Source organism: Thermobia domestica, chromosome 11 (assembly GCF_964235325.1).
Source record: "Thermobia domestica chromosome 11, izTheDome1.hap1.1, whole genome shotgun sequence".
Classification (NCBI taxonomy): domain Eukaryota; kingdom Metazoa; phylum Arthropoda; class Insecta; order Zygentoma; family Lepismatidae; genus Thermobia; species Thermobia domestica.
In genome coordinates this window covers 205,512,254-205,523,245 of record NC_137464.1, presented here as the reverse complement: position 1 = coordinate 205,523,245, position 10,992 = coordinate 205,512,254, and the positions used below count along the sequence as shown (strand labels likewise).

At 37.3% G+C, this 10,992-nt stretch overlaps 1 protein-coding gene across 1 annotated transcript in view; it reads right to left on the bottom strand.

Annotated features, from left to right (window-relative positions):
• Positions 1 to 575: 575 nt before the first annotated feature.
• The window catches only part of LOC145665430 (uncharacterized), a gene marked incomplete at its 5' end in the record, with an annotated part of 499,971 nt that continues 489,554 nt past the window's right edge, over positions 576 to 10,992 (bottom strand). Inside the window, 1 exon segment of the mRNA XM_081732737.1 lies at positions 576 to 750. Coding sequence (XP_081588863.1) covers positions 576 to 750 — 175 coding nt within the window.

Genomic DNA, 10,992 nt, shown 5'->3' with positions numbered 1-10,992 from the left:
ATCTAATGTAAACATATGCTTACTTGAAGCTTTGTAAGACATGTTTGAACAATAATTAAATGTAATTAAGGAACATGATATATAGTTTTTTTTAAAACAGTGTATACATTTTTCTGGCGGACTCTGTATATATATATATATATATATATATATATATATATATATATATATATATATATATATATATATATATATATATATATATATATATATGTGTGTGTGTGTGTGTGTGTGTGTGCAAGAGTGGAAATGGAATTTCATAAGTAATAGGACGACCATTAACATACACTGTCTGGATTGGGCTACGTCACGAGAACAGAAGTTCAGAGGGCGCAAGTAAACTTTTTTGTTGAACCATTTATTAACTTACATTTATCTATTTATTAAGTTACATTTACCTTTACAAATGTACAAGGTACCTTTGCCTCATGCTATGTACTGTGAAAGCATTCCAGTAAAAGTCTTCCAGTATTTCGTATCGAAGAAACTTTATTTATTGAATCCATTCTAGAGGTAATATAAATGAGACGTAGATTATATCAGAAACATATTATCAGAACATGAGAATTTAAAGCCTACACTGAAATTCGATATTTGGGTTGAGCCATGTAAACTTTAAACTTACCACTTAAGATGAAGAGTCCACATGCTACCAGAGTCTTATGATCTCCGTTGAAGTGACCAATAAGAGCAAACAGTGTAGCAAGGAGCATCAGAATCACACTCACAGCTTCAAAAGGGGTTGATATCCTATAAAAACACAAAAAATATAAATTAAAACCCGAATGTATTGGATTCCTTCTTCAAATATTATTAATACAGAACATGATAGTTACAATCATTAATCTATCTGTTATATTATGGTAGAGGACAAGTCAAAAAATGAGTATCTTACATAGACAAAAAACAATACCACTTGATGGAGTCTGTGAAGAATCGAGTCATAAAAGTAGATTTTTTGCAGAACGCAGGTGGTATCACTTAGGTAATTGGACTACTCAGTAAATGAAACCGAGAAAATATAATTTTGTGACGAAAAGAAGAAATAATACCTACGAAGTACATAATAAGGCCTATGTGTTACTGCGTAAGGTTTTAGTGCACTAGGTTGTTTTTATTCACGAAACAGCTAGTGTTACACATAGCATTGATCACCACAAATGTGTTGTTTGTTAAAGCATAGTACCTATTGTCACCAGGTACACGGGCCTATAATTTGTGGTGGAATCCGAATCACCGTAATACGTTCAATCCTCTCACAACGGGAGTCAAACTTGAATTCTTGTGCACTAAAGAACATTCAAGCAATGAGGATGTCTACTTTGTGTCACCATCCCTCTTACTTGTATGTCCACCACATCTCATCACACAAGAAGAGTTAAATGACCTGGCACGGGACTTAAATCTATCACAAAACAAAAGTTCAGTTCGAGTTGAGTTCAGGAGTGCAGGAGCGTGTTTCGAACCCGACAGAGTAACTTTTTATCTTACTTTTCGGAGGATTGAGGAACTGTGTTTTGTAGTCATGTTAATGGTTTATTTCAGGTCTTTGGTGCATGAACACGATCCAGCAGAATGCTAATTGTTCATTGGTTCGTGTTAGATAAATCCGAAGGCAGTGCTACTTCATATTGGTAATGCTTATCCATCCATTCTAGTGACGTATGCTGTTCACACAAGGAAACATAGGAGATAAGGTGTAACAATATTGGAATACAATATTCGTTGAAGTGACGAATCTGCGAAGTTATTGGAATCCTTACAGAATTCAACAAGGATACTAGAACTTTTGTTGCTTTTTGTGCGAATGGAACAGCCGGGACGGACGTAACCACTTCGTGCGGGAAACAAGACCATGACAAGAGGAATATCTTCCAGAAACATATGAAGAACACATCACTTCAACAACTCGTGAATTTGAAGAACACATCACTTCAACAACTCGTGAATTCTTTATCTTCCCCTATCACATATCAAACTAGGTTTCATGAAAATTTTCACCGAAGCACTAATTCAAATTGGACCGGGTTTCAACCATCTGGAGACAAAATTCCCAAGCCTAAGTGACGTCAAGTTAAACGAAACTTTGTTCATTAGTCCATAGATAAGAACTTCATATTGGATAGCAGGCCCGTATCCACGGGGAGGCAAGGGGGCCGGGCCCCCCTAAACTTTGGCTGGGCCCCACAAAATTTCACGGTAGGCTTGCAAATGAACTATAATATGGTGATGAAGTATAATATGATTGGGTCGGGCCCCCCCTAACTTCTACCGGCCCCCCTAAATTTTTGGGCTGGCTACGGGCCTGTTGGATAGTGAGTTTGAATGTACATTTTCGAACGTGCTAATTTCCTTGGTAATACTAAAGCACCAAAATATGAAACTATTTTTAGTGATATAATGCACTAGTTCTAAACTATGAGATGTGCCACATGTTCCTAAATTTACAATTTTTGGATTCATATTTGAGTTTCTTTCAGGGAAATTTTATGGGTTGTTAGTGACGAACATGGGGGAACGGTTCCACCAAGGTATTCCAACATTCGAAAAACGGTTCAGTGGACAATGAAACAGCAGTATGATTACTGAATATTAGTAGTCTATCATCAAAGAAACTCCTTCAGATAGGTACATCATAAAAATCACAATTGTCATTTCCGTAGAAATTTGTATAGACTTCTGTTTGTAGACCCCTATAGGTAAAATGCCTGTCCTGTTTGTCATAAAATATTTAGTATCCAATATAAATTGTACATATTAGCAGAAAACGTACGATTTAGAACCTCCAACTTAAAGGGACATGTTTTAAAGGAAAGCACATTGTCGTAGAAATTTGTAGAACCTTTTGTTTCTGTACTAACATATCTGTATAAGAAAATGTCGTATGACTGCACAATGAAAGTAGTACATGTTATGAGAAAATAGACTTGACATATCGATTCAGTACGCCTAATTTAGTTACAATCATCAATTTTTTACTGAACAAGATGTAAAATTTGTTGTACAGTGTTATTTGTATATATAGAATTTTGTACAGAATTCGTAAAATTAGGGATGCGCTCGAGTCGAGTCGAGATTCGAGTCGAGACACACTTTGTAAAATTCGAGACGAGTCGAGGAAAATGTATTTCTCGACTCGAATTTTCGAGTCGAGACACGAGTCGAGTCGAGACGGCTCTTAAAAATCTCGACTCGACTCGAATGTCTCGAAAATCTTTCTATAATTTTTAATATTATTTTGAAGAAAGTATTCACTCAGAAACAGCCTTGAAACCAATTCCAGCTTTTATTCCTTCAGAAAGGTACAGAACGCATAAAATTAATAGTTAATCTTTAAAGATCAAGATTTAATTTTCAGCTCAATTCAGTTAATTAGAACTAATAGTTAATATCGTTGTATTTGGTTGTACTGCAAATATAATGATAATAATATTAATTGATTATCTAGTTTGTATAAAACTATTATCCGTAGTCTAAATCTAGTTTGTATAAAACTATTGCGATAAAGTGAACTTCATAAATTCTCTGAATGAGCAGTTGGTAGTCTATAGTAATTTAGCATAGTTATAATTATTGTGTTTTCGTTCCCATGAACGCAATAGGGTTACGTAACTTCTGGATTATTCTCTTCCCCAACTATTTTGAGGCTTTAATATGTTGCAGCATATCGCGAGCTACGGATAATATATGATGTAACATTTGTTACATTGTGTAAATCACATATTATGATACGAGACTATTTTACATAGTATATCTTATCTAATATAAATAAAATAAAGAGTTTGTTTGTGTGTTTGTCTGTCTGTCTGTGTGCGACCTGGGGACCAGACGAGTGGACCGAGAGTTCCCAAACTTTGGTCACGGGTACCTTAGTCCAGGCCCCAGATCAAGACGAAGCGTTTTTTTTAATTTCGAACCAGGGGGGTCTCGGGGGGGGGGACGTTTACTGGGAACGACCTGGGGACCAGACAAGTTGACCGAGAGTTACCAAATATTGGTCACGGATACCTTGGTCCAGGTCCCAGTCTAAGGCGAAGCGTTTTTGTCAAAATTGGAACCAGGGGGTCTCAGGGGGGCGTTTAGCGAGACATGTAGTAAAAGTAATCCAAATTGATCGACATTAGTGTCAAATCCATAGTTTCCACGGTCGCTGAGATCAATGGTGACACTTCCATCAACGATGACTTGCAAATTCAGCTACTACTGTATGCGGGCCGGGTGTCAGCGGGTGAGGAATACCGAGACATGTATAAATAGCCCATATTGATTGATACTAGTGTCAAATCCATAGTTTTCGCGGTCACTGAAATCAATGGTGATACTTCCACAGGTGTTGATTTCCAAATACAGCCCCCATGCGAAGAATGGGTATATTAAGGTAGTATCACAATAAATGGACTGCTTGGATGCCAAGAACTAGTACAGATAAGTACCATTCACTTCTATGAATAGGTATTTTTTAAAAGGATTTTTGTAAACACTAAGTTATAAAACAATGAACTACATACAGTAGTTATAGTTTTGGTTCCGAACATAAAAGAAATATGGATTGTTCATGAGATATTGAACTTCAACTTTCACTCCTGGAAAATTTCAATTTTGGAGTTAGGCCACTTGGCACCAAAGCAGTTCACTGTAAGATAAATACATTCCGCACATTAGTAACATAGTTGTTCATGGGCCTTCGATTTCCATCCTCTCAAATGAAAGCTTAACGATTGCTTGATACATGCTGACTATATAGGAGAAATAGTGTATTAAGTTTTCGAGCTTTGGTGCGTATCCGTATTTACACTCTGATATAACTTTAAGTTCACACTCAAATCGAGCTAATTGTTTAATGCATTTCGAAAGCTTTTGTTTTTATGCAGCTCGTTAAGGAAAATCTATTTCATAATCGTAACATTTATGTACTAAGAAACTATGAACGTAAAGTCGACTCGACCTAGCCCCGTGGCCGCTGTGACTCAGTGGCACAGCTCTCACCCTTGGTGTGTGAGAACTCTGATTCTGTGTGTGTGTGTGAACTCCGCGGCTAGTGTACGCGTCTTTGCCGTGGAAGACTCGGGTTCAATTCCCGGCGCGAGGTCATGTAGTTCGGATTCCACGTTAATCAGTAGGTCTACATTTCATATATCCTCGCTGAAAGAGACGGTAAAGTCAAAATCAACTCAACAATATATATGTGTGTGTGCTTATGTGAATTTCCTCGTGGCTGTATGGTTAACACATACGCCTTGATCGCGGGAGACTCTGGTTCGATTTACGGTGGAAGCTCATGAAGTTGTTACCGGTATCCCACTTTAAACTGTAGATCCATGCCTCATATAACCATGCCTTTGATACACTTATTTTCCGACTTGGAAGCCATCGAAAATTTCCGGACACAGAGTCCCGTAGACCGAAAATGAGAAACATGGGTACAGAGTAAAACAGCCATAGAAATTTAAGCTTATTAGGCTAACTTAATCCTTACATATAATGCAACTAGCTTGGCCAAGTTATAATGGAGGAAATGCTATCATTGCAACACTCTGAGAATAGAAAATGTTCGTCAGGTATTACTATCCCCTCTCTCCTGCAGAATGAAAACCCTGACTAAAACTCAATATATATATATATATATATATATATAACTATTTTGTATAATGTAACAAACAGTGGCGAATAGTATTCATGTTTCCTTGCAGAGGTCCTTACGAGGGTTCGCTTCCATCTTCCTCTCCCCAAGAACTAAAATAAATTAAAAAATTGCTATTACTTGTTAATCTTGTACAAAGGACGCAATTAAAGTCCCAGTGTAACACCCCTTCACATTTAGATTTTTCCCGTCGAAGAAAACCAGTTATTATTGTTTCTTGATTTCTCAGTCTCACCTACATAAACATACGAATAGAATTACAGGATAGGACATGTTTAGAGTGCTTGCACGTGACATCTAACTATATTTCTCATCAAATGTGTCACAGATGAAAATTTCCGTTTGTACTGCCTCTATTTTCTGGTACATATGTTTCATTTATGTTATGTTGCTAAAATTTGTTAGGAAACAAGTACAGGCTGCGCCTGTGTGCCTGACAAACGTAAATGTACAGGATAATTATTTCTTCACTTTCTTCCAGAAAAAAAAGTAACCCATCTCATGTCGGCTAACAAAAGGAGGTAGCGGACCAAAGATAGCCGTTGTTTACCTAAGGTCGTTACACAGCAGGGGTTTCATTCAGTCAGAGGGAAAAAAATAATTTAAGGTTTCTACATTTGTTTTGAACTGCAATATACTTTTTCCTTTTATTTTAAGAACCATTTCCTTCTCATTTGTCTGCATCAGAAAAAAAAATGCAAAAAAATCACTAGAATGTGCCTATTTACCCAAAGTACGTACTAGATCACTAGTTCAATAGCAAAATCACTAAATCTAGTACGAAATCATAAATGTGGCATCCCTGGGTTGGAGCGAAAGTAATGGTTGGAGTAAAAACTAGTTCCTATTTCTACTGCGTTCTGTTGTTGAATTCACAGAAATGTTCAAAAATAAATTCAAGAAGTAAAACACGATCCTACAAAAGACTGTTTACTTGCTCACTGGTTTTCGTATTGTGAACTGAAACTCAAGTGCGCAGTCATGTTGAATACTTCTGTCCCTTTCTACTTTACAGCTTGAGGTGGGATGAGGGTCAGGATAGATCTAGTGATATACCGCTAAAGGAAGTGCTTCAGTACAGAGTCGGAAGCGGTATGTATTGTTTATACTACTTACAACGTTACCCCCACATAAAATATAAATTCACCCTTTCTCCCTTCCCTTTTTCGAATACAATGAACCGACTATTTTGCTGAAGAAAGATGCTAAAAGAAAATGGAAACATCTGTGTCTAAACTTTCTTTGAAGCGCAGTCTTTTGTATTTGTAAGGTTTTTACGAGTGTTTTCGAGATAGCCAAATCTTTTACCATGGACTCCTGCTGCGAACTGACCGTGAGTAAACACCCGATCTCGCTGTGCTCAATTTCTCTCGCACACGTGAAATGGGTTTGTTGTTTCCAAAACAAATAGGAAGTTACCTTGTGCTTTTGCATTTCTGCACGCACACAGGTACCATTGTTGTTTTAATGATCAGAAGAAATATCAAAACCATCCGATATATATGATACAAAACAGCTAACAGAGGGAGGCAAAGATAAAAGTAGGCCTATACCAAGTTTTCCGCGTGGTACCATTATGGAGAATAAATATTTGATAAAGTCACGTAGATGCGCTTAAACCTATTCCATCTGTCCTTATAACTTTTCTGGCCTCATCAATTTCTCAGGAAAATACGTACAACATATGTCCAAATTCCATATATACTCTTTCTAAACTAATGTGTAAACTCATTAAGAACAGCAACTGATATCAATAAACAGGAAAGGAAACAATGCTTTATACTTCTATCATTTGGTACACATCTCTATGAAGCACAGCTTGTTTCTTTTCGAAATAGCTCCTTCGTGTCACAGCTGTGGTTAGTTTTGTTTTGTGTTAGGATGAAAGAGAGAAATGCAACATTTGCTTCGCGGTGAAGTTATATATATATTATTAAGATGAGCGGTGATAAGCGAGGTTTAACAAAGAGTGCCTTTCGGATGCACAATTTAACGGGTAGTTGCAGTCCGTGTTGAAAATCGAACCAAAGCTATGTAAGACATGTTATCACAAATCCAAAAAGTGTGTTGTATCGGTGTAGTACCAGTTTTTCACGTTGTTCAAAATGTTCCAAAACCCAAAGAATAATCTTTAATTTCTGATATTTTAGTCGTCACAAATTACAATTTTATAATGTAGTCAATGTTTATAATTACTGGGCAGTTGGGCGTTTAAACTAATGACATCATAATAAAGTCAAAACCATAATTTTGAGTTGAATTGATTCTGAGTTTAACGTCCCGTTCAGCAGCGAGGCTATGTGAAACGTGGACCTACTGATTAACGTGGAATCCGAACCACATGAACTCCCACCGGGAATCAAGCCCAGGTTTCCCACGCCAAAGGCAAGTATGCTAACCGTTAGCCACGAAGGAGCTCCACCATAATTTTAGTGGGCGATAAGAAATATCTCGCCAGTGCTTTTACAATAAATAAAATTTTATAAGTATTAAAGAATAGTGGTAACAGATTTTATAATAGCTCTTTTATTTATGCTATATGAGTATTTTGAAAAAAAACAACAACTAAAGAATAGGTTGGCGGAACCACAAAAGACTCGTAAAATAAACTTTCTTATAAATACATACGCACCTTACTCACCTTTAATAATTGCCATGCTTACGTTCTCCATAAAAACAGAAATTCTCTTTTAGTGATACTTTACACAAGATCATGAAGTGGGTTCAAATTTAATTAAAGGCAAAATACAATACAATAATCCACAAATATTGCCTCAAGTGAGTTTAAAGATTTCTAAACACTAGTGCGAAACCGGGCTCTGCCGTTGCGATCGATTTACAGGTCTTGAGACGAAAGTAACAAGGGACTTACGCACACAGTAAGTAAAAACAATTAATATGCCTTTAAGTTTCCCCCAAATGGGTGTATCTTAAAACTAACCTCACCATTATTTTTCTAATTAAATTCTAGCCCGAAATTATGTATCATATTACCCTATTCCCATTTTGAAAACTTGACCTTAATTCAAAATGGCGGATTTCAAGATGGCTGCCATCAAGGTCATATCTACCATACGACTTCCCCCCAGGACTTATATGTGTCCACATGGTTTTTCTTCACTTTTCTTCATTAACGCTCCGTTTACAAAGGGTAGTAAGGGACTTCTGTAGTAATCTCTAATAACCACATCACAATTCTTAAAAGTTATTTTAAAAAAATAGAAAACATGCACCATGGCAAAAATTTGTCATCACAAGTAATGATGCATACATGCCTTCTATCAGCAAAAAAAGTTTCATTGAAATTGGAGCCGGACATTTGAGTGGTGTCCCTTGTGGGATATGATTGAACGTGACGTCAGAACACATCGCCCTCCTTCCCGGAATTTACGGGAATTAGGTGACCTGAGTGAGCACATGTGGTGTCAGCTCTCTCCAGCGACCTATCAAGGATCATTGCGTGTATGCCAAGACGTGTCGCCGTTTTTATCCATGCCAAAAGTCGACATACTGACAATTAGGTAGGTAGTCATGATGGTCTGGCTGATGTGTGCGTATATTTTAACTCGTACATTTTGTCTCGACTCGAATTTCGAGACGTCTCGACTCGAATTCGAGTCGAGTCGAGACAGAGACTGTCGAGTCGAGACACGAGTCGAGACAGAAACATATTTTCGAGTCGAGACACGAGTCGAGACAACATTTTCTCGAGACGAGTCGAGACAGGCTTAAATCTCGACTCGACTCGACTCGAATGCATCCCTACGTAAAATTGTACCCTATCTAGATAAAAGGATCAGCCTAGGGTACCTAAAAGAATCATAACGTAGTCTCCCATGGCCTGTATAATATGTGTTCCTTATGGTATATGTAAATGACTTTGTTATGTTCTTGTTGAATTAATTCTCATAAGACGCATATTCAACAGTGAAAAGGAGAAACGCAAACCATTTGCCTATTACCTGTCATCAGTGGCGTATTTAGGTGGTGGCTATCGGGCTCAAGCACCCCCTAAAATAAATTTGTCATATGCGAAACTTCATTAAAATTTTCGGCACTGAAAAGGAAAAAGATAAGTGCTTGTTCACGTGCTGTGTATACCCCCAGAAACAAAATCCTAAATACGCCACTGTCTGTCATTAATAAATTTTACTTCCATGTCTAGTGTGGTTAAGAAAAATCTTTTAACCCTTGTGTACTACCCAGAAAATTGTTACACAGGAATTACCATTGGATCTTCTAGAAGCTCATCTAAATTATGTTCTTTACGTAGAACCACTAAACAGACAACTGAAATTTTTAAGATGCATCTTTAGCATACACTCGAGATAAAATGCAAGAAAAGACTGAATTGTAATCTCACATGTTTAAAAGATATATCATGATAAACACCTCTGGGTTCCCAAAAGACCGCATGGTAGTACACAAGGGTTAAACATTTTACAGGCAACTCGCCTTATTATGAATGAATGCGCAAATCAGAAACGCTAAATATCAAGTGATTGCAAGATAATAATTCAAGTTAAATTTTATGATATAAATAAAGTCAAGTCAAGTACTAAATGGGTTTAAGAAATAAAACCAAAACCGATCACAGCAATTGGAAACAGTTATAAGAAATCTCGTTTTCAAGAAGAGGAAAAATAAGGAAGTTGACTTGTATTGTATAAAACAGAAAAGACAACTGAAAATTCAGTTGAACAGAAAATCCGTTACGAAGAAATAAAAAAAGAAGAGAGAGAGAGTGAGACAAAGATGAACGGATAAAGGAATGAAAGAACCGAAACGTTTCCGTAGGCGCATGCTGCTAGAAACGGTTTGTAGACGGTGTTTGTTCAGATCTAATTTTACGGAAGAGCAACTCTTTGCCTCGGTCACTTGTGGGTTTGATCCTTGACTCTGAGCGATTTTTTTTCTTCTCTTCTCTTCCCAGAGAGCTATTGGGAAAGAGGAAGAAACAGGGACTTCCAATGTTGTACGCTTCAATAGTCTGTATTCTCTCTATCTTAAGGTTTTTGGTTTGTGGCAGCGCACAGGGACTAGGATCTGGAAAGAGGGATAGTAACAAAAAAAAGTAGGCCGATGGCTTCTTGCGGAGAGGTTTGGACGTTCTTGACTGGAGAAGGGATGTTGGAATTAGTCTGCTCTCTCATAGTCGGCTTTAGTTTGCTCCCTTGGGAACTCTTCCTTCGTACATATATATATGTACGTGTGTGTGTGTTGTGTCTTTCGTTCCTTTCAACTGCAGAAGTCCTGTCTTCTCGTTCTGCCACATGCACTCCATTCGTCTCCGAGAAGTCGACACGAAGAAACACCAAACTAAGAAACAGAAGGCAAGGGAAGATACTTAA